This window comes from Corylus avellana, chromosome ca8, assembly GCF_901000735.1.
Source record: "Corylus avellana chromosome ca8, CavTom2PMs-1.0".
Taxonomy (NCBI): Eukaryota; Viridiplantae; Streptophyta; class Magnoliopsida; order Fagales; family Betulaceae; genus Corylus; species Corylus avellana.
Window position 1 is genome coordinate 811,141 of NC_081548.1, and position 23,567 is coordinate 834,707.

General features: G+C 36.7%; 1 protein-coding gene and 1 pseudogene across 1 annotated transcript; both read left to right on the top strand.

The window, feature by feature from the left end:
- Positions 1-388: 388 nt before the first annotated feature.
- LOC132190548 (uncharacterized) lies at positions 389-10,218 on the top strand. The gene is made up of 8 exons (XM_059605571.1): positions 389-525; positions 614-831; positions 936-1,489; positions 1,566-2,363; positions 8,069-8,151; positions 8,238-8,455; positions 8,554-9,071; positions 9,382-10,218. Exons 1-8 carry the CDS (start codon positions 408-410, stop codon positions 10,196-10,198), a joined length of 3,324 nt encoding a protein of 1,107 aa, XP_059461554.1. The 5' UTR covers positions 389-407; the 3' UTR covers positions 10,199-10,218.
- Positions 10,219-10,314: 96 nt separating this feature from the next.
- On the top strand, positions 10,315-18,471 carry LOC132190547 (uncharacterized; annotated as a pseudogene).
- Positions 18,472-23,567: the final 5,096 nt, after the last annotated feature.

Below are 23,567 nucleotides of genomic sequence, written 5' to 3' on the forward strand. Positions count from 1 at the left end.
GAAAAATGACGTCGTTTTGTTGGGGGCTACTTTATCACTTTCTGAATATTATGGGGCTAAAATGAAAACGGCTGGTAGTTTGGGGGGCTTTTTTATATTTTTCCCAATTTTTTTTTTTTTTTTCATAAAAGGGCATTGTAGTAACTTACCCCATAACAAAACGACGTAGTTTTCAGTTTCGGTCCAAACTGACGGTTTTGACTAACGGAGTTGCCAAAATGTAATAATTTGATAGTTTGAGAGGCTACTTTATCACTTTTAAAATATTAGATGGCTAAATCAAAAACGACTGAAAGCTTGGGAGGCTTTTTATATTTTTTCCTTTTTTTTATTAAATTGTTGTTGCAGAGTAGAACTCACGGTACTCGCCTACAAAGCGACCAACAAATTAAATTCTCGAAAGCAAAATGGCCACCATCGAAACACCACTGCTATTGGACCCCGTCGGTGGTGTCGTCGACTACAAAGGCCGTCCGGTCCTCCGATCAAACTCTAGCGGTTGGAGGTCCGCATCTTTCATCATCGGTAAGTTAACAACAGGCCCACCGGCCCCATGCATGCATGAGCATATGTAAATGAGGAATGAAAATTTTACTACTTTTGATTGTCATAGGTGTGGAAGTGGCGGAGCGGTTTGCGTATTGTGGGATCAGCTGCAACCTTATAATATATTTGACGGGGCAGCTGGGGCAGTCAACGGCCACCGCGGCCGAGAACGTCAACGCGTGGATCGGCACGGCGGCGCTGCTTCCTCTTTTGGGTGCGTTTCTGGCCGATTCGTTTCTGGGCCGCTACCGCACTATTGTCATTGCTTCTCTCATCTACATTCTCGTAATGTTCACCCCTCTCTCTCTCTCTCTTTCTCTCAATTAAGTTGCTGCTACACATGAAAATTGAAAATTCCTCTGCTAATCTATCTTTGAATTGAAAAACAGGGACTGGGGTTGTTGACTCTGTCGGCTATGCTTCCTTCTCTAAGCACTTCTTCTGACAACTTAGACACCAAAATCGTACTGGGTTCTTCAAATCAGCTCCAAGAAATCTTATTCTTTGCATCTCTGTATATAGTAGCTGTTGGGCATGGGGGGCACAAGCCTTGTGTTCAGGCTTTTGGGGCGGATCAGTTTGATGGGCAAGATCCAGACGAGTGCAGAGCCAAAAGCTCATTCTTCAATTGGTGGTTCTTTGGTGTATGTGCGGGTGGCGCAGTAACAACAGCGATAATGAGCTATATACAAGACAACCTTAGCTGGGGCCTAGGATTTGGAATCCCCTGTATTGTGATGATCTTTGCTTTGGGCGTCTTTTTGGTTGGCACTAGGACTTATCGGTATAGTGAGAAAGGGAAGGAGAAAAGCGCATTTGTGAGAATTGGTCGTGTGTTTGTTGCCGCACTGATGAACTGGCGGACCACCGCTTCCACTGTAGCTACTGAAGAGGAGGAAGTTTGTAGAGCCCTCCCGCACCATAATAGCTGCCAACAATTCAAGTAAGATAACTATTTAATCAAACTGGGATATAAACTCCAGTTGCAGAGCGATTTTGATCCTCTATGCATGTTGCAGGTTCCTCAACAAAGCCTTGCTGTCTTCAGATGCTTCAAAAGAAGAAGGCGAGGTTTGTACCGTCAATGAGGTTGAAGAAGCAAAGGCAGCTCTTAGGCTTGTTCCAATTTGGGCAACGAGTTTGGGATACAGCATTGTGTTTGCGCAAACCTCAACTTTCTTTACAAAACAAGGGGCTACCATGGACAGAACAATTTTTCCGGGCTTTGACATACCAGCTGCTGCGCTACAATGCTTTATTGGACTAACTATTGTACTCTTCATTCCAGTTTATGATTGCATTCTTGTTCCTACAGCAAGAGCTTTCACCAGGAAGCCTAATGGCATCACAATGCTGCAGAGAATTGGAACTGGGATGGTTATATCTGTCATCAGCATGGTTGTTGCAGCTCTAATTGAGATGAAAAGGCTCAAAACAGCTCAAAAGTATGGGCTGGTTGATATGCCGGATGTGACCATTCCAATGAGTATTTGGTGGTTAGTTCCTCAATATGTTTTGTGTGGAATTGCTGATGCTTTCACCTTGGTTGGTCAACAAGAATTCTTCTATGATCAGGTCCCAGTTGAACTGAGGAGTGTGGGTATCGCCCTCTATCTCTGTACTATTGGTGTTGGGAGTTTTTTAAGCAGCTTTCTTGTTTCCATAATTGAGGAAGCAACTAGCAAGGATGGCCAAGATAGTTGGTTTGCTGATAATCTGAACAAGGCACATCTTGACTATTTTTATTTGGTGCTTGCTGGAATCAGTGTAGTTGCATTCGTTGCATACTTGTATTTTGCAAGATCTTACATTTATAATAGGCAAATTACGAGGTGAATACAAATTCCCTTGTCGTAAGTGCATTGTTATAATAGTTTAGAAGCCATGTTAGAATGGTTTCAATGATATGTTAAAAAAATCTTAAAAACAAATGAGACCTGCTATACTTAATACAAGATGAATATTACATATTATTCTCTCAACCCCATTTTTTTTTTTTTTCCTAAGAGCTTCTCTTCGTTTATTCATCTTCTCTTTTGCATGAATACTCTTTCTGAAAGTATAGCAATTAATGTCAATGTGATTGATATCCAAACAGAGGAAATTTATTATATTTAAAAAAAGAAAAAAGAAAGTAGAGAGTCTTCGTTACAATATAATTAATAGCATTATTAGTACAAAAGCGTTGTAAACAGTTCAAAAAATAAATAATAATAATAAATAAATAGCGTTGTAAAGGTTTCATAGTCTCGTGTTTGGTGGTAGTAGAGAAGAATATTATTACAAAAAGTGACATTTTCGTCGATGGGGGCAGTAATTCAACCTTGTCAATCAGCACAAGCAAACGTAATAACAAAACATGGAAAAAAGAGTTGTGTACGAAATATATTTACGTTGGTGTCAATTAATGTCAAAGAAGAAATGGCCATCTATACGATCGAGGCCCTAACTGCTATTAGACACTGTCGATGGTGCCGTTGACTACAAAGGCCGTCCGGTCCTCCGATCCAGCTCCGGCAGTTGGAGATCCGCATCTTTTATCATATATAGGTAACACTCGCACCGAATCCAACGTGATTTGTTTTTTTTTTTTTTTTTAGCATGACTATTAATACTCTTTAAAAAATAGTAAAAAGTAAGGGAAAAATATTTTTTAGACCCCTAAACTACTAGTCATTTTTATTTTAGCTCATAATGCTCAAAAAGTGATAAAATAGCCTTCAAAATTACTAAACAGTTGCAATTTGGTCTCTTTGTTAGTCAACACTGTGAAATTGGATGAAAAATACAAAACAATGTCGTTTTGGTGAAGTTAAGTTACTAAAATGTCCTTTTGGAAAAAAAAAAAAATTAAAAATGCACCCCAAAAAAGCAAAAACCCTAAAGTTTAGGCCTTTAGGGGTGGCTCGCCAGCCACCCCATGGCCTATGAGGTGGCTCGCTAGCCGCCCCATAGGCCATGGGGGAGTGGCTGGCAAGCCACCCCGTCTACAGTCTCTTCCTCTACTGCGGAGATGTCATTGCTGAAATTTGTCAAAAATGCATGGTCCACGCAATTCGGGAGCTGGCCAGTAAATGTTCAACGGAAAAGATGGCGGTTATCTGGTACGACGAGTGCATAGTACGCTACTCCAACGAGTCTATCTTCTCCACCGTGACCGTAAGACCTAGAATTCACATGTGGAACACACAGAACATCACCGAGCAGGACCTATTCAACCAGCTATTGAACAAAACACTAACCCAACTAACAACTGAGGCTTCCAACTTTCCGATTGGTGTTAAGAAGTTTGGGACTAAGGAAGTGAATTTTTCCCAGTTTCAAAATCTGTACAACTTTCTACAGTGCATGCCAGACTTGTCCAGCGCCGACTACAATAGTTGTCTTCAGGAAACCGTCTTCCTATATATTCTAGTGGAAAACAAGGGGGAAGAGTTCTCTTCCCTAGTTGTAATGTTAGGTACGAGTTGTACCAATTCTATAATGAATCCACAACGCCTGCACCAGGCCTTGCACCTCCACCGACAGGCTCCGTAGCTGGATCAAAAGGTAATTAAAGTGGACCGCTCATTTCACTGCTTTCATTTTTTTCATTATTATTATTTTTTTCTTCCACTCAAAATGATGTCGTTTTGGGGGGGCATTTTTTTAATTGATTTTTTTTTTCCAAAAGGGCATTTTAGTAACTTAACCTTGCCAAAACAACGTAGTTTTGAATTTTTCATCATATTTGACGGTAATGACTAACAGAGTGACCAAATTGCAACTGTTTGGCTGTTTGAGGGTTACTTTATCACTTTTTGAATATTAGGAGAACTAAAACGAAAATAGCTGGTAGTTTAGTGGGCTTTTTTATATTTTTTCCAAAAAGTAAGGAAAAAATATAAAAAAGCCTCCTAAACTACTAGCCGTTTTCGATTTAGCCCACTAATGTTCCAAAAATGATAAAGTAACCCCCAAACTACCAAACTATTGTATTTTGGCCACTCTGTTAGTCAAAACCGTCAGTTTGGACGGAAACTGCAAATTTACGTCGTTTTGTTATGGGTAAGTTACTACAATGCCTTTTTATGAAAAAAAAAAAAAAATTGGGAAAAATATAAAAGAAAAACCCCTAAACTACCTGTCGTTTTCATTTTAGCCTTCTAATGTTCAGAAAGTGATAAAGTAGCCCCCAACAAAACGACGTTATTTTGCAGTTTTCGTCCAAATTGACGGTTTTGACTAACAGAGTGGCCAAAATGCAATAGTTTGGTAGTTTGGGGGGCTACTTTATCACTTTTGAAACATTAGGGGGCTAAATCGAAAACGGCTGGTTGAGGCTTTTTTATATTTTTTCCAAAAAGTAATTTCTCAAGTAAAATTTTTATGGAAAAAATATAATTTAGCCTCCAAACTACTAGCTATTTACGATTTAGCTTCCCAATGTTCAAAAAGTAATAAAGGCCTTATTTGGTAAACAATAAGCCATTTACAATGCACTGTTCATGATTGGTGAGGAAAAAAATGAGTGTAATAATTAATATAGAAAACTGAAAAAGTTGTATTGAAAAGTTTTGTTTTGTAGTGATTTTTTTTATTTAAATAGTAATAAAAAATAAATTATGTAATATAAAAAGTGAGAATATTTTGATGTTGATTTTTTTTTGAAAAATGAGATGAATAGTGTGGTGCTGTTTGCCAAACACTACCAAAGTAGCCCTCCAAACTACCAACCAGTTGCAATTTGACCACTCCATTAGTCATCACTGTCAAATAGGATGAAAAATTCAATATGACATCATTTTTGTAAGGTTAAGTTACTAAAATGCCATTTTGAAAAAAAAAAAAAATCAATTTTAAGAAGGCCTCCAAATTATTTTTTGCCAACCATTAATTGAGTGACACATCATCTTATAACAAGTTAAAAAATGTTGTTGAATACACCTGATTAAAACATTCTAACCTCATCCTTACGACTGAAAACCAATCCCATTCAACCTAAAGCTGAAAACCATGGCCGCACATAACCGGCCAGCCCACCGCCGATGCTGGAACATGCCGCCACCGCACAAACAGAGACCCACCACCATCGTCCAGGTCGATACCACCGGCCCGATTCGATCTCCACCGCCCATCGGCCATATTCAAACCCCTTGCACAGTCCACCACCCAACCCACCGCCCATATTCATATTCCACTTTCTCTGTTTTTGATAGATGCTGTTTTTTCTTCTTTTGGCTGTTGAACTTGCTGATCAAGTTTACTTGTCAGTTGTCAATCGAATGATTTGATTTGTATTATAGATTTTACAATTTGGGTGTTTTTTCTTCTTTTGGTTGTTGAACTTGCTTATCAAGTTTACTTGTCAGTTGTCAATCGAATGATTTGATTTGTATTACAGATTTTACGAATTGGGTATGCTTAAAAGATAGGCTTTTTTGGTGTCCCTTCTACGCAAGATTGTTTATGATTGTGAACCATGTTCTGAGTTTTGAAGAATGGGTGTTGAAATTGGCTTCCCTGCCAAGTGTCAAATGATTATGGTTAACATCCATAGCCAAAAGGTTAATGCATTTTGACATTGAGTAAGTCAAATGAACTAAGTCTCTGCAGCAACTCTGGGACTTCTCACTAAAATCAACCAATTTTAGAACAAAAAAAACTCCAATATCCCCCAATAGCTTTCCGGAGAACCGGTTCTTGCTTAATTTATTGCTCTCAAATCAAATTAAGCTTCAATTCCTTCATGAACTCTCCCTCCAGCAAATTATCAGACAAATCAAGCACCTGATGCCCACGTAAAAACCATATTCCAGTTGGCAATTTCTCAGAAAAGTTCCAGTACCATTGTTTCCGGCAAAAAATTTCTCAGAAACCGCTCTCGACGATCCACATTTTTGAAAAAGGCCATCTGGGACTAAGCCATAGAATTTGGCGGTGGGATCGATGGCGTTGTGGGGGTGGCCAAACCAAACCATTGTTTTTTAATTAATTTTTTAATTTTTTTTTCTCAAAATGACATCGTTTTGGAGGCATTTTTTTAATTGTTTTCAAAAAGACATTTTAGTAATTTAACCTTGTCAAAATGACTCGTATTGAATTTTTCATCTTGTTTGACGGTAATGACTAATAGAGTGATCAAATTGCAATTGTTTGATAGTTTGGGAGGCTATTTTATTACTTTTTGAACATTGGGAGGCTCAATCGTAAATAACCGGTAGTTTGGGAGGCTAAATTATATTTTTTCCAATTTTTTTTTAGTGCGTAGAAAAATAAAATAATTCAATTATTTGTTTTCTCAACTAAGAATTAGAGAAAGTGAAATGTTAACTAAAATTAAATTTACTAAATTAATTAATATAGAATTAAGGAAAAGGAAATGAAAAAAAAATTTAGGGCTTCAAAGATTTACCTATCATTCTTTTACATGTTCTTGAGATACAACAACTAAACTAGTCAAATGTAAAATAAATTTAGCATACCTAGGTCGGTTAATATATACGTTGAATCTAATAACATGTCACCAAATAAATTATGCATTCAATATATTTTTAAATCATAATAAATAAAAAAAAAAGAAAAAGAAAAAGAAAAAGTAATCATTTGACATATTCAAAAAATCATATTTTTTTATCTACATGTAATTTTTTCTCAAAACAAAAATCATTGCCAAAAAGAAAGGCATGTATTGTTCCTGCTGGAAGCATTTGTTTTTATCCACGTGTTTTATATTTTTTTTAATTTTATTGGAGACATATTATACATTATTCTCTTAATTATACTTTATCATTTCTTTTTATAAATTTAATTAATCTTTATTAAATTTATAAAATAATATGAATCTCACACAAATTTAATAATAAATTTACATTCGCTATAAAAATTGGTGAATAATACTCGAACTTTTTGTAATTTTGTTATTGTCGAAGGCCATTTTTTGGGACCTTAAGGCCTTGTTTGCCAATGACCCTGGACTGGCAAACATGGTACAGTCCAGGGTCATTGGTAAACATCGGAAGAGACAGGCGGGGCCCATTAAGGCTTTGTTTGATAATGGGGATGGGATTGGCCCAAATACTGTTCATCACAATTTTTTTAAAAAATCAACATCAAAATATTCTAACTTTTTCACTTTTAATATCAAATAATTTACTTTTTATTATTATTCAAATAAAAAAATCACTACAAAACAAAACTTTTTCACTTTTCCATACCACTTTTTCATTTTTTTTATATCAAACATTCCTACTTTTTTTTCACATCAATCTACATCAACTACAGTCCAAACACCCCCTAAGTTCCGCCACGTACATGGGTTATTATTGCATGACTGACAGACGAATTAAAGTGAACGACCAACTACTAGTACTAAAACCCAAAGGTCCCAAACTAAAATATTGTCAAACTTATAAAAGAAGTAGCAGATCAGAAGCAAACTTTGAAAAGAAAATATTTATTAATTTCCTCTGTTTCAATTCGTCCCATCGATGAAGAAATGGCCGCCACAGCCAACCCTCGAAGTACCACTGCTATTAGAGACAGTCGGTGGCGCCGTTGACTTTGAAGGCCATCCAGTCCTCCGATTAAAGTCTGGCGGTTGGCGGTCTGCATCTTTCATCTTAGGTAAAAATCCCACTCCCAACCCCCATGAGCATATTAGGAATGTTTTGAATGAAAATTGTATTACTTTTGAGTTTTGATTATCCTAGGTGTGGAAGTGGCGGAGAGGTTCGCCTACTATGGGATCAGCTGCAACCTCATAACGTACCTCACTGGGCCGCTCGGCCAGTCCACGGCCACCGCGGCCGAGAACATCAACGCATGGTCGGGCACGGCGATGTTGCTTCCACTTTTGGGGGCATTCGTGGCCGATTCATTTCTGGGCCGCTTCCGCACTATTGTCATTGCTTCTCTCATCTACATCCTAGTAATGATCACCTCTCTCTGTCTCTGTCTCTCTCATGTTGCTGCTACACAAGAAAATTGAAAATTTCTCCGCTAATCTATGTTTGAATTGAAACACAGGGACTATGCTTGTTGACTCTGTCGGCTATGCTTCCTTCTCAAAGCACTTCTTCCGACTCCATAGACACCAAAATCAAACTGGGTTCTTCAAATCAGGTCCAAGAAATCTTATTGTTTGTATCTCTGTATATAGTAGCTGTTGGGCAGGGGGGGCACAAGCCTTGTGTTCAGGCTTTTGGGGCGGATCAGTTTGATGAGCAAGATCCAGAGGAGTGCGAAGCCAAAAGCTCATTCTTCAATTGGTGGTACTTTGGTGTGTGTGCGGGCAGCACTATAACAACAGTGATGATGAGCTATATACAAGACAACCTTAGCTGGGGTCTAGGATTTGGAATCCCCTGTTTTGTGATGGTCTTAGCTTTGGGTGTCTTTTTGGTCGGTGCTAGGACTTATCGGTATAGTGTCAAAGGGAAGGGGAAAAGCCCATTTGTGAGAATTGGTCGGGTGTTTGTTGCTTCACTGAGGAACTGGCGGACCACCCCTTCAGCTCTCCCGCACCATAGCTCCGAACAATTCAAGTAAGAGAACCATTCAATGAAAATGTCACACAAAAAACAAAAAAGAAAAGAGGAATGCTAGTTGCTACTTTTCATACCAATTTATTACACTCATATCACACCAACTAACATGACGTGTTTTAAGTGTCTTTCCATAGTAATACTACTCTTTACACCCATATTTATGATATTCATTTCACTCAAATTGACATTGCGTGTTTTATTGTCATGTCCTTTTAATTATACGGCGGTTATAATTGTCTACTAAATAGCATTACTCTATATATAAACATGTTAGCATAGCGATTTTGATCCTCTATCTATGTTCCAGGTTCCTCAACAAAGCCTTAGTGTCTCGAGATGGTTCAGAAGATGAAGGCAATGTTTGTACTGTGAATGAGGTTGAAGAAGCAAAGGCAGCTCTTAGGCTTGTTCCAATTTGGGCGACGACCATGGGATACGGTATTGTGTTTGCACAAGCCACAACTTTCTATACAAAGCAAGGGGCTACTATGGACAGAAAAATTTTCCCTGGCTTTGACATACCAGCCGCTTCACTACAAGCCTTTGGTGGCTTGGCCATGGTACTTTTCATTCCAGTATATGACTGCATTTTTGTTCCTATAGTAAGAGCTTTCACCAGGAAGCCCCGTGGCATCACGATGCTACAGAGAATTGGAGCTGGGATGTTTCTGTCTGTGATCTGCATGTTTGTTGCAGCTCTGACTGAAATGAAAAGGCTCAAAACAGCTCAAGAATATGGTTTGGTTGATCTGCCAAACGTGACCATTCCAATGAGTATTTGGTGGTTGGTTCCTCAATACATTTTGTCCGGAATTGCTGATGTTTTCACCATGGTTGGTTTGCAAGAATTCTTCTATGATCAGGTCCCAATTGAATTGAGGAGTGTGGGTCTCGCCCTCTATCTCTGCATTGTTGGTGTCGGAAATTTTTTAAGCAGCTTTCTTGTTTCCATAATTGAGGAAGCAACTAGCAAGGATGGCCGAGATAGTTGGTTTGCTGATAATCTTAACCGAGCACATCTTGACTATTTTTATTGGGTGCTTGTCGGAATAAGTGTAATTGCATTCGCTGCATACATGTACTTTGCAAAATCTTACATTTATAATAGGCAAAGTAAAAGATGAATACAGTTCCCTTGCTGTAAGTGCACTCTTGCAAATGATAATGCAGATAAATAAATAAATTTCTTTGAAACCATGTTAGAATAGTTTAGATGATAAAATAAAAATGAGTGAAGTGTTCGGTAGGAAGGAATATGTATTTCAAAAAGTATAATAATATTATTTCAATCATTTTTTCTTGATGGGGGCAATAATTCAATCTTGTCAGCACTCGCAAACGAAATAACAAAATCGGAAGAAAAAAAGTTGTGTACGAAATATCTTTCCCTTAATTGCTCTATTGGCGGCGTGTGGTTGGTCTCGAATAAGAAATGGCCATCTCTACGATCGACGCCCCACTGCTACTAGACACCGTCGATGACGCCGTTGACTGCAAAGGCCGTCCGGTCCTCCGATCCAGGTCCGGCGGATGGAGATCCGCATCCTTCATCATAGGTAAACACTCGCACCGAGCCTTATAACTCATAAGCAAATGAGGGAATTTTTATTTTTTATTTTTTTTTGAGTTTGAATATTAGACACGTCAAATTAGGTGTGGAAGTGGCGGAGAGATTCGCGTACTATGGGATCAGCTGCAACCTCATAACTTACCTCACTGGGCCGCTGGGCCAGTCCACGGCCACGGCGGCCGAGAACGTCAACGCGTGGTCCGGAACGGCGTCGTTGCTTCCGCTTTTGGGGGCATTCGTGGCCGATTCTTTTCTCGGGCGCTACCGCACTGTCGTCGTTGCCTCTCATATCTACATCCTGGTGCGTCTCTCTCTCCGCGCCACTGAATCGTATAAATTGCTTTTCTTTTAGAGTTCGAATTGTTAAAATTTTAATTATTTAAACTAAACAGATTTGGGAAATGTTTATGGAAGGTTTCGAATTCAGAATGAATTCAAATTTACAACTAAAACCCTATTAAATTGAAATCCCATGTCAATTTATTGTTTTATGTGAATTTTGGGAGGAATGGCTTGTTGACATGGGTTGGGACGATGATCACAGGGACTGGGCTTGTTGACTCTGTCGGCTATGCTTCCTACTGGCACAACTTCTGACTACGTGGACAACAACATTTCGTTGGGTTCTTCAAGTCTGCTCCAAGTGACCTTGTTCTTTGTATCTCTATATCTTGTGGCCATTGGGGCCGGTGGACACAAGCCTTGTGTTCAGGCTTTTGGAGCAGATCAGTTTGATGGGCAAGATCCAGAGGAGTGCAAAGCCAGAAGCTCATTCTTCAATTGGTGGTATCTTGGCGTCTGTGGGGGTGCTGCAGTTACAATGTTGGTCCTAACCTATGTGCAAGACAACCTTAGCTGGGCTCTGGGATTTGGAATCCCTTGTATGGCGATGGTTGCTGCTTTGGTTGTTTTCTTGCTTGGTACCAGGACTTACCGGTATAGTACTAAAAGGGATGAGGAAAACCCATTTCTGAGAATCGGCCGGGTGTTTGTAACCGCTGTTAGAAATTGGCGCACTACTCCTTCGGCAATAGCTTTTGAAGAGGAAGCTCGTGGAACCCTGCCGCACCATAACTCTCAGCAATTCAAGTAAGAACAATGCTTTTCATCTTATATGGATATATCAAAAGGGAAAGGAAAAGAAAAATACTAACCAGCTAGATAGCTCTAATGAAGATTTTTCGTACTTTAAAGTCTTATATATGCTTTTATTTTAGCATACTCACAATGCCCTTATCAAATTTCAAGTAGAATTTGGATGTAATAGAAAAAAAAATATATGATCAAGATGTCATATATCCCGTTTCTCCCTTTCCCACTTCCCCAGTGTCGTGTAGAAAAAGAAATCATGGGGCTTAATCACATCAGCCAAGGAGTGGCAGCAGAGTGTGCTCTGAAATTGGCTGAATGGGGTACCTTAGTGGATATTGCTTCTGAGCCTCTCCCTCCTATTTAGTTCCAACAATGCCGTTTCTCCCTTTCCCACTTCTCTAGTGTTGTGTAGAAATAAAAAAAGTTGTCATATATCCCACTAAAGCTACTCAGCCTATCATTTTTCATGAGACATCTAAAACGAGTTTGCTTTGTGTTATGTAGCATTTCATGGAGGATAACTTGTTTCCCTTGACACTCACTTGGAATATAAATCAAATTCATTTCATTATTTTAATTTAATTTTAATTTGTGATTAGGGCAAGGTATATTGTATCATTATATTGTATCATTGATGCTACACAAATGTGTTATTGCCTTCTCTGCTCTAATTCTATTACCTTTGGACATTTAGACGCTTCCTTTAGGAATAATTACTCTGGAAGATGACACCTAAGGAATCCCATATATATCACCAACTGAAAACCACTTGTACCACCTATGGTACAATATTGCAGTAGACAAGGAACTTCTGCTTCCCCAGAGATATGGGAAAAGAACACTATTAGGAACTTCTATCATATTAAAATAGAGACAATAAACTCCACCCACCGTGATCCACAACTATTGACTACTCTTGCTCTTCTTTTAGTAAAAAAAATAAATGGAAGTTGAGTTGCTAAAACAATTCTTAATTGCTTACTTAGGCCAAAACTCCTCATATAGAGCGATTTGGATCCTCCAATGTGGCAGGTTCCTTAATAAAGCATTGCTGTCCCCAGATGGTTCAAAAGAAGCTGGCAAGGTTTGTACTTTCAGTGAGGTTGAAGAAGCAAAGACAGTTCTTAGGCTTGTTCCCATATGGGTTACAAGCTTGGGATACGGTATTGTGTTTGCACAGATTTCAACTTTCTTTACCAAACAAGGGGCTACCATGGACAGAACAATTTTTCCCGGCTTTGAGATACCGGCTGCTTCACTGCAATCTTCTGTTGGGCTGTCCATTTTACTCCTCATTCCCATATATGACCGCATCGTTGTTCCTATTGCAAGGGCTTTCACCAAGAAACCATCCGGCATCACGATGTTACAGAGAATCGGAACCGGGATGCTTATATCTGCCTTTAGCATGGTAGTTGCAGCTCTGGTCGAAATGAAAAGGCTGAAAACTGCTCAAGAATATGGGCTGGTTGATATGCCAGGTGTGACTGTTCCAATGAGTGTGTGGTGGTTGGTTCCTCAATATGTTGTGTTTGGAACTGCTGATGTTTTCACCATGGTTGGCCTCCAAGAGTTCTTTTATGATCAGGTCCCAACTGATTTAAGGAGTGTGGGTCTAGCCCTCTACCTCAGTATTGTTGGCATTGGGAGCTTTTTAAGCAGCTTTCTAGTTTCTGTCATTGACGAAGCAACTGGCGGGAATGGCCGAGATAGTTGGTTTGCTGATAATCTTAACAGGGCACATCTTGATTACTTTTACTGGCTACTTGCTGTAATCAGTGCAGTAGCATTGGCTGGCTTCTTGTGTTGTGCAAAATCTTACATTTATAATAGGTGAAGTACAATGTAGATTCAGTCATCATCTTCCTTTCACTTCAATTTGTTGTAAGTAGTATGCAGATATATGGAGGCTGCACTATAATCCTTGGAAGAGGCAAGCAGCATATGGGATGGGAGGCTTCTATTGAAAGGTTAGCCAAGTGTATCTATTCGTAAATATACTGTGTAATCATCATTCTATTAGAAATTCAAAGCCTCCAACAATCCGTGTGTATACTCATCTAGAGCAGGCTTTGTTTATTGTATGAATTTGTACACTCCGATTGGATGAGGGAATTTGTGGAGAAATAAAAAAGGGTTGAGGAAAAGGAGTGGAATCCCTTGATTTGATGCTCTTTTAAGAGGAAACAAAGTATTTTGGAGGGAATAATGATACTCTTCATATTCAAACCTCAACTTACATTTTATATCAATTGACATGACGTGTTTTAAGTGATTTTCATTTTGTTTATTTAAATAGATAACATCTATTTAAAACATGTCATATCAGCTAGAATGATAAATTAGTAAGAAGAGTAACATTATTCTTTTGGAATAATGATTAATTGATTGTTTATTGGTGGGTGGTGTTGTTTTTTTTTTTAGCAATTATATAGTGAATAATTGATTGTTAGGATTTAGAATTCTTCAAAGGAACACCATAATAAGCATATCAATAGAACTCTTTGAATTTAATACCACTGACCGGAAAACAATAAAAGGTGTTTTTTTTTAGAGTATTTGAAAAGTATTTTGTGTTTTGAGTTTAACACAACTAAGAGAATTCTTTTTTTCTTTTCAAAAAAAAAAAAAGAAAGCTTTTTTAAAACCATTAACAAATAATTCAAAATACTAAACACTTTTTTTAAAAAAAAAAAAAAGAAAAAATTCAAATATGCACCTCATAAAAAAACACTACTCACCTTAATATCACATTAAAACATTTTTTCAAATAAAAATAAAATAAAATTTTATATATATATATATGTGTTTGCTTTAATCTCGACTGAAGCCTATAGTATGGCCCAGATCCATTGTGAAGGCCCACTATCAATAGCGAACCTATTGAAAGGCCCAGTAGTCGGGTCCATGACCGACCTACATAAATTGTTTCCTCGATGGGGGGGCAATATTTCAATTTTGTCAGCACACGCAAACGAAATAACAAAATGGGAAGGAAACAAAAAGTTAATGTTTACGAGATATCTTATTATCTTATAGCATTCCTAATGGAAGAGCCAAATGTTACTTTTATCTAGAATAGCTCTTCAAATGTTCAAAAAACCTCCCATATTGAATGAGCAAAAAATATATGTAAAATAGATATTTGATTAGAAGAGCTAAAAAAAAAGTTAAATGTAGCAGCACTTTTTAAGGGAGCCATTTTATTTTTTAGTGTTTCTCTCTCCTGTTTTATCTTTTTCCCAAATCTTTTCCCACCTTCTTTTTAAAAATATAGCTAATCGAATGTGGAGACACTTAAAAATAGCTTAGCTAAACTAGATAAAAGTGAGTTTTAAAGAGCTATTTTACATAAAAATATGACTCTTCCATTGGAAATGCTCTACACAGTTACACTTAGTTGCGGCGTGTGGTTGGTCTCAAAGAAGAAATGGCCGTCTCTACGATCAAAGCCCCACTGCTATTAGGCACCGTCGATGGCGCCGTCGACTACAAAGGCCGTCCGGTCTTTCGATCCAGATCCGGCGGCTGGAGATCTGCATCCTTCGTCATAGGTAAACACTCGCACCGAACCTAACTCATAAGCAAATGAGGGAATTTTTTTTTTTTTTTTTTTTTGGCGTTTGAGTATTAGTCACTTGCAAATTAGGTGTGGAAGTGGCGGAGAGGTTCGCGTACTATGGGATCAGCTGCAACCTCATAACGTACCTCACTGGGCCGCTCGGCCAGTCCACGGCCACGGCGGCCGAGAGCGTCAACGTGTGGTCCGGAACGGCGACGTTGCTTCCGCTTTTGGGGGCATTCGTGGCCGATTCTTTTATCGGGCGCTACCGCACTATCGTCTTTGCCTCTCTCATCTACATCCTGGCGCGTCTCTCTCTCTGTCTCTGCGTCACTGAATCGATAAATTGCTATTCTTTTAGAGTTTAATTATTTTAAATTAAACGGCTTAAATTTTAATCTCTTAATTAAAAAATATATATAAAAATAAATAAATAAAGGAAAAAAAAAAGTACTTTTACATCCATTTTTGTTATGAGAAATGCTAGGAATACTAAATTTTTTACCAAGAGAGGCTTTCCAAATTGTCATTTATTAGTATCCGATACATTTATCCTAATTAATTGTTTTGTTCGAGCTACGCATTAGTTTAGTAAGCCTTTCTTAGTAAAAAAATTTAGTACCCCTAACATTTTTATTCCGTTATTTATTTGATGGAAATGTTAATAAACATTGGAGGTCTCAAATTTAGAATGAATTGAAACTTACAACTAAAACCCTATTAGACACCAACATTGGGAGGAATGCCTTGTTGACATGGGTTAGGATGATGATCACAGGGACTAGGCTTGTTGACTCTGTCGGCTATGCTTCCTACCGGCACCACTTCTGAGCATGTAAACACCAACATTTCGTTAGGTTCTTCAAATCAGCTCCAAGTAAGCTTGTTCTTTGCATCTCTATATCTTGTGGCCGTTGGGGCAGGTGGACACAAGCCTTGTGTTCAGGCTTTTGGAGCCGATCAGTTTGATGGGCAACATCCAGAGGAGTGCAAAGCCAAAAGCTCATTCTTCAATTGGTGGTATCTTGGCGTATATGGGGGCGCTGCAGTTACAATTTTGGTCCTAACCTATGTGCAAGACAACCTTAGCTGGGCTCTGGGATTTGGAATCCCTTGTCTGGCGATGTTTGCTGCGTTGGTTGTTTTCTTGCTTGGTACCAGGACTTACCGGTATAGTACTAAAGGGGATGAGGAAAACCCATTTCTGAGAATCGGTCGGGTGTTTGTAACCGCAGTTAGAAATTGGCGGACTACTCCTTCGGCAATAGCTTTTGAAGAGGAAGCTCGTGGAACCCTGCCACACCATAACTCTCACCAATTCAAGTAAGAACAATGCTTTTCATCTTATATGGATATATCAAAAGGAAAAGGAGAAGGAAAAACTAACCATTTTTCATGAGGCATCTAAAACGAGTTTGCTTTATTTTTATGTAGCATTTCATGGAGGATAACTCATTTCCCTTTGACACTCACTTGGAATATAAATCAAATTCATTTAATTACTTGAATTTTAATCTGTGATTAGGGCAAGGTATACTGTATCATAGATGCTACACAAATGTGTTATTGCCTTCACTGCTCCAATTCCATTACCTTGGGACATTTAGATGCTTCCTTTAGGAATAATTACTGTCGAAGATGACACCTAAGGAATCCCTTGTATATCACCAACTGAAAACCACTTGCACCTATGGTATAGTATTGCAGTAGACAAGGAACTTCTGCTTACCCAAAGAAATGGGAAAATAACACTATTAGGAACTTCTATCATATTATGATCCCCAACTATTGACTACTCTTGCTCTTCTTTTTGTAAAAAAAAAAAAAAAATGGAAGGTGAGTTGCTAAAACAACTCTTAATTGCTTACTTAGTCCAAAACTCCTCATATAGAGCAATTTGGATCCTCCAACGTGGCAGGTTCCTTAATAAAGCATTGCTGGCCGCAGATGGTTCAAAAGAAGCTGGCAAGGTTTGTACTTTTAGTGAGGTTGAAGAAGCAAAGGCAGTTCTTGGGCTTGTTCCCATATGGGTTACAAGCTTGGGATACGGTTGTGTTTGCACAGATTCCAACTTTCTTTACCAAGCAAGGTGCTACCATGGACAGAACAATTTTTCCCGGCTTTAAGATACCAGCTGCTTCACTGCAATGTTCTGTCGGCCTGTGCATTTTACTCCTCATTCCCATATATGACCGCATTGCTGTTCCTATTGCTAGGGCTTTCACCAAGAAACCCTCAGGCATCACGATGTTACAGCGAATCGGAACTGGAATGCTTATATCTGTCTTTAGCATGGTAATTGCAGCTCTGGTTGAAATGAAAAGGCTGAAAACTGCTCAAGAATATGGGCTCGTTGATATACCAGGTGTGACTGTTCCAATGAGTGTGTGGTGGTTGGTTCCTCAATATGTCGTGTTTGGAACTGCTGATGTTTTCACAATGGTTGGCCTCCAAGAGTTCTTCTATGATCAGGTCCCAACTGATTTAAGGAGTGTGGGTCTAGCCCTCTACCTAAGTGTTATTGGCATTGGGAACCTTTTAAGCAGCTTTCTAATCTCTTTCATTGACGAAGCAACCGGTGGGGATGGCCGAGATGGTTGGTTTGCTAACAATCTTAACAAGGCACATCTTGATTACTTTTACTTGTTACTTGCAGGAATCAGTGCAGTCGCATTGGCTGCCTTCTTGTGTTGTGCAAAATCTTACATTTATAATAGGCAATAGGCGAAGTACAATGTAGATTCAGTCATCATCTTGCTTTCACTTCAACTAGTTGTAAGTAGTATGCAAATATATGGGGGGATAAGTAGCATGCAGTATAATCCTTGCAAGAGGCCAGCAGCATATGGGATGGAAGGCTTCTATTGAAAGGTTAACCAAGTGTATCTGTTTGTAAATATACTGTGTAATCATCATTCTATTAGAACTTCAAAGCCTCCAACAATCCGTGTGTATACCCTTCTAGAGCAGGCTTTTTTTAATGTATGAATTTGTACACTCCCATTGGATGAGGGGATTTGTGGATTAAAAAAAAAGGGGTTGAGGAAAAGAAATTGAACCCCTTAATTTGATGCCCTTTTAAGAGGAAACATAGTATTTTGGAGGGAAGAATGCTACTTTTCACATCAATTTATCATGCTTATTCCATACCGATTGTCATGTCTAATGGTATGATAAATGGGTGTGACAAGTAACATTATTGTTCTGAAATAATGATTAATTGATTTTTTATTTCCCTTCTCTTTTTAATGATTAGTTGATTGTGAGGATTAACAGTTCTTCAAAGAAACACCATACTAAGCATATCAATATAACTCTTTGATGTTAAGCATATCAATATTAAGCTCAAAACAAACAACCAAAAACCTTAAAACACTCTCTTCTCTCTCCTGAAGAAAACCCAGCCGCCGCCCAAGTTTGAGGAGGAGGGTAAACCTTATGGTCTCCCTCTTCCTCCCTCCTTCAACAGTTTTTGGCCTTCTTTCCTTTTGAGTTTATCTCTTTTAGGGATAACTCATTTCTCTCTAGATTTTTTTCTAGATTAATTTATCGTCTTTGACGATTTATCTCCGATTCTCATGAAACAACAGCAGCAATCTCCCTCCCTCGCCTGTCACTTCACAACCCTCACAGGTTGTCTCCTCCATCGTGTTGCAGGCCGGATTTGTAGAGCCTCAAAAATTAATTTTTTCAAAGTCAAATTTGCTTTTCTCCACCAACTCCGGTCTGAAACGCACCACTCCGCCAACCTCACTGTCATCTCGGCTTCTAGGTGCCCCTTTTCACTCCACACCCCGACAACCATGTGTCAGAGCATGGACCACACACTCCAATGAGTGGACCTCATGCACCGTGCAATCTTTCCTCCACTTCAGCTGCTATCTTTTAAGCTTTTGTTTTCCTGCTTTATGTTGTTTTTGTGTTGTTATTTTAAGATTTTCACAATCCAGTTGAGCTTCAGACTTTGTATTTATGTAAGGAATCCTTTTTCCATTCTTTTTGGTTTTTTATGGTTTTTTTTTTTTTTTACTTAATCTTTATAGTTTCGTTAGAAGCTTGTCTAGATTAATGTTCTGAAGAGTATTCTTACTCTAGATGGTTGAATCCATCAAGTGCATCGCGGCTTGTATTAGCTGCAACCGCAAAGTTTTGTTCCAGGTCTCTTTCCACTCCATGAAAGTGCTTGGAATCCGTCTGAATTATGCTCAACACCATAGAAAACGAAGTTAAGAATATATGAGTCCATCTTATACGGAAAATTGCAACAAGAAAGGTCAAACAAAGCACAGAAAAGTCATTTTATTTGAATGTTCAATTTAGAGAGATTTTTAAATATGCACCCCAATTGACAAGGGGAAATAAAATACTTTAAATTATACAAATAAGGAATTTTAGAAAACAATGACATTTACATAAATGTTTTAACAAACTAACATTGACTCCATAATTTTTAAAGATCTTATTAGTGTCATATATCAGTTTCTACAGATGGTAATAACATACACCTAATAAATTATTAACATTACTATGTGTAGCGTGAGGCCAACACTATGACAAAATTTATTAATAAACCTTGCACACATTTTTTTTTCCTTGTAAATCCGAGGTGCCCTATTTAGTTTTATTGTTGCATATAATCACTTTCATATGGCAACTCCTAAACGAGAGGATATAGAGAAATGCTATGCACAGACCTCTACAAAAATTCTATTTGTTGGCAACCCACCAGGAAGGAGGTTTTTACTGATTAATACTAGGGGTGCAAAGGCGGGCGGTTAAAAACCGCCCGCTAACCGCTAACCGCTATAACCGCCAACCGCCTAACCGTCTAACCGCCTAACCGCATTAACCGCTAACCGCCTAACCGCTATAACCGTCTAGCGGTTAGCGGTTAGCGGTTATTGGGTCTACTAACCGTAACCGCTAACCGCTAACCGCCTTTTTATATAATATATTTTTATAATTATAATTATAAAAATATTTATACATATAACATAATCACTTGATAATTAAATCACAATTTTTTTAAAAAATAATTAAATCACAATTTGAGTATTAATATATTATCACTATAATTTATATGATTATATGATATAATCACTTGATCATTAAATCACAATTTTTTTTAAAAAATAATTAAATCACAATTTGAGTATTAATATATTATCACTATAATTTATATGATTATATCACATGAGATTGATCATTAAATCATTTGATTATATAATAACAAATTATGCATATATAATATGACATAACTCATAAGTATACCAATTCATACTAATACAACAATTAAATATCTAGAGATTTATTTCCAATGTATGTTATAAACTTATAAGTCTATATAAGTCTACATATGTATATGAATAACATAAATGTATAATATCAATACTTAATCATATGATTCGATGACAATTCAAATACTTTATTCAAGACTTCAAGTGAATCATATTATTAATGTACAATGATGATGTGATTCGTATAGTATCAAATTAAGTAATTGACATTAGATAAAACAATGACCAATGTGTTACTTATAAACACATTTTAAGTATTAATGTATTTTCATTATAATTTTAGTAATTTATATATTATCACTATAATTGATATGATTATATCACATGATGACTTGATCATTAAATCATATGATTATATAATAATAAATAATACATATATAATATGACATAACTCATAAGTCATAAGTCTACAAGTTAATCATATGATTCATGTACAATGATAATCACAATTGATTCAATTGAATTAAACAATATGTTACTTATAACTACAAGTCTACAATTTAATTAAAGCATTATTAGATACTTTAGGAATTTAGGATTTAGGAGTTTGAACATTACCATTTACCATTAGATATTAAGTTCAATTCAAAAAAAAAAGATTATAAGTAAATATGATAAGAATTTAAATAATTAATCATATGAATCATATGATGTAATTTAATGAGACTATATAATTATATAATATCAAATTAAGTAATTGACATTAGATTCAACAATGTGTTACTTATAATCACAATTGAAGTATTAATGTATTTTTTGAACATTTTTTAGAAAAAGAAATTTAACCATTTTTTGAACTTATTTTATATGCTTTGTGTTGAACTTTTTTTATATATTTTTTTATATGTTGTGACAGTTGTCTGAAATCTGAACTTTTTTTTGTATGTTGTGTTGAATTTTTTTTTTTTTTTTAAAAAAAGTTAACCGGTTATGATTTAATATTTAAGAAATTTTTTTTAAAGTACAAGTAAATGTAAATTTTGGGTCAAATATTTTTGATTTTTCAATATGGGCTCTTTTTATAGCAATTGGGCCCAAGAAGATATTAAAAATACAAGAAAAAAAAATGAGGGTAAAAAAAAGCCCAAAAAAATAAGCCCAAAAAGCCTTAAAGAAAGCCCAAAAAGCCCAAAAAAAAGCCCAATTTTAAAAAAGCGGTTAGCGGGCGGTTATCTATTTCACTAACCGCTAACCGGCGGTTAACCGCTAACCGCTAACCGTTAAGCGGTTAGCGGTTGCGGTTAGTGAAATCTACTAACCGCTAAGGCGGTTACGGTTAGCGGTTATTGCCACTAACCGCTAACCGTAACCGCCTTTGCACCCCTAATTAATACACTATCCACTTTCGTGCTACTTTGACATAATTAGTAAAAAAATAAATATGGGACAGCAGAATTTTTTAATTGTCAAACACAAAATGCAATTTTTGCCGTTTTAAAAGTGATTTGTGGTCTCCAAGGGATAGCTCAATTGGCTGGAGACCACTCTTTATAAAATAGAAGTCACTAGTTCGAATCTTCACTCATTTCTTATGTGAACATGTAAAAAAACAGTGATTTGTGATTCCGATGCCAATTTCCCTATGACAACCATTTAGAAATGATTGATTTCTTTTGCATTTAAGTAGCGTAAACGACATGATATGACACACTATAGTATTCATAGCACGTCCCTAACATGCCCTTTTACGTTACCAGAATGACTGAATGAGATAGTGGTGAGAATTACTCTCTAATTTGAGCACTTCTCTCGCTGATTGATATATGATGAGCTAATTTGGTAAAACTCTACCATCCTCGATAAGAACAATTTATCCAACTCAATTTATTAGAAAGAAAAAAAAACTGGTATTTTTGTAATTACTAGTAGGCCACCGGAATAGACATCTTATAAGTTACGCATTCAAATATACAAGGGAGTCATCAAACCGAATAGAAAATTTGCCAAAGTTGCACCCATAAGATGACAGTGGCTTATTGGCATTGAATATTACAATATTACATGCCAAACTTAGAGCCACCCCCATCCCCATGTTGTCCAAAGGGGTGGCTCGCCTTTACCCTGAATTTTTTTTAATTTTTTTTTTCAATTTATAATATTTATAATTTTAAAATTTTTTATTTTGTATTTTTAATTAATACATGGACACGTGTTGATTTTTTAATGGTGCTGACGTAATTTTTTGTCAAATTTTGAACGAAATTTAAACGGAGGTACCATTTTTATTTTTATGTAAACTCAAAGTACCTCTTGCGATAAAAACTAATTCTTAGAAGGCAAAAAATAAAGTTGTTAAATCACAAGAGGCAAAAAAAATATTTAACCCAAAAAATAAAAAAATATATACATATTTGGGAAGATAATTCTTTCTAATTCTTCTCAACTTTTTTCTATTTTTTAGTTGATTTGACACTACTAACACTTAACTCAACTCAAAATTTTTTCAATTTTATTCAAAAAAATTTCAACTAAACTAATAAAAAACATTAAATAAAAATTTTAAAAATCAAGAAAATTAAAAAAATTAAAAAATATATATGGGCGGTGGGCCACCCCCAAATTATTATTATTATTATTTTTGTAATATATTATTTTTTATTATTTTATTTTAGGAGAAAGTCTACATACTCTTCAAACTACCATCTAATTGACAATATCCTCCAAACTTTTTTTTTTTTTTTTTTTAAGGATTCCCCAAACTTTCAATTATGACAATCTCTTACAATTGAAAGTTTAGAGGTATTATTAATTGAGTGGTAGTTTGAGGGGTATGTAGACTTTATCTTACATTTTATATTGTTCAAACAACTTAATTGGGTGATAATTTGAGGGGTATGTAAACTTTACCTTATATTTTATATTGTTCAAACAACTCAATTATAATCTCAACTCTTTTTTCTATTCAATATTCGCAATAATGAATTCAGTTTAGTACAATAGAAAAAAATGGCAAACCCAAACAAACTCATAAA

Coding starts and splice junctions, on each gene's coding strand:
- LOC132190548 (XM_059605571.1), top strand. CDS start 408: ATGGCCACCATCGAAACACCACTGCTATTGGACCCCGTCGGTGGTGTC. Junction 526..613: donor GTCCGCATCTTTCATCATCG/GTAAGTTAACAA, acceptor TGATTGTCATAG/GTGTGGAAGTGGCGGAGCGG. Junction 8,152..8,237: donor GTCTGCATCTTTCATCTTAG/GTAAAAATCCCA, acceptor TGATTATCCTAG/GTGTGGAAGTGGCGGAGAGG.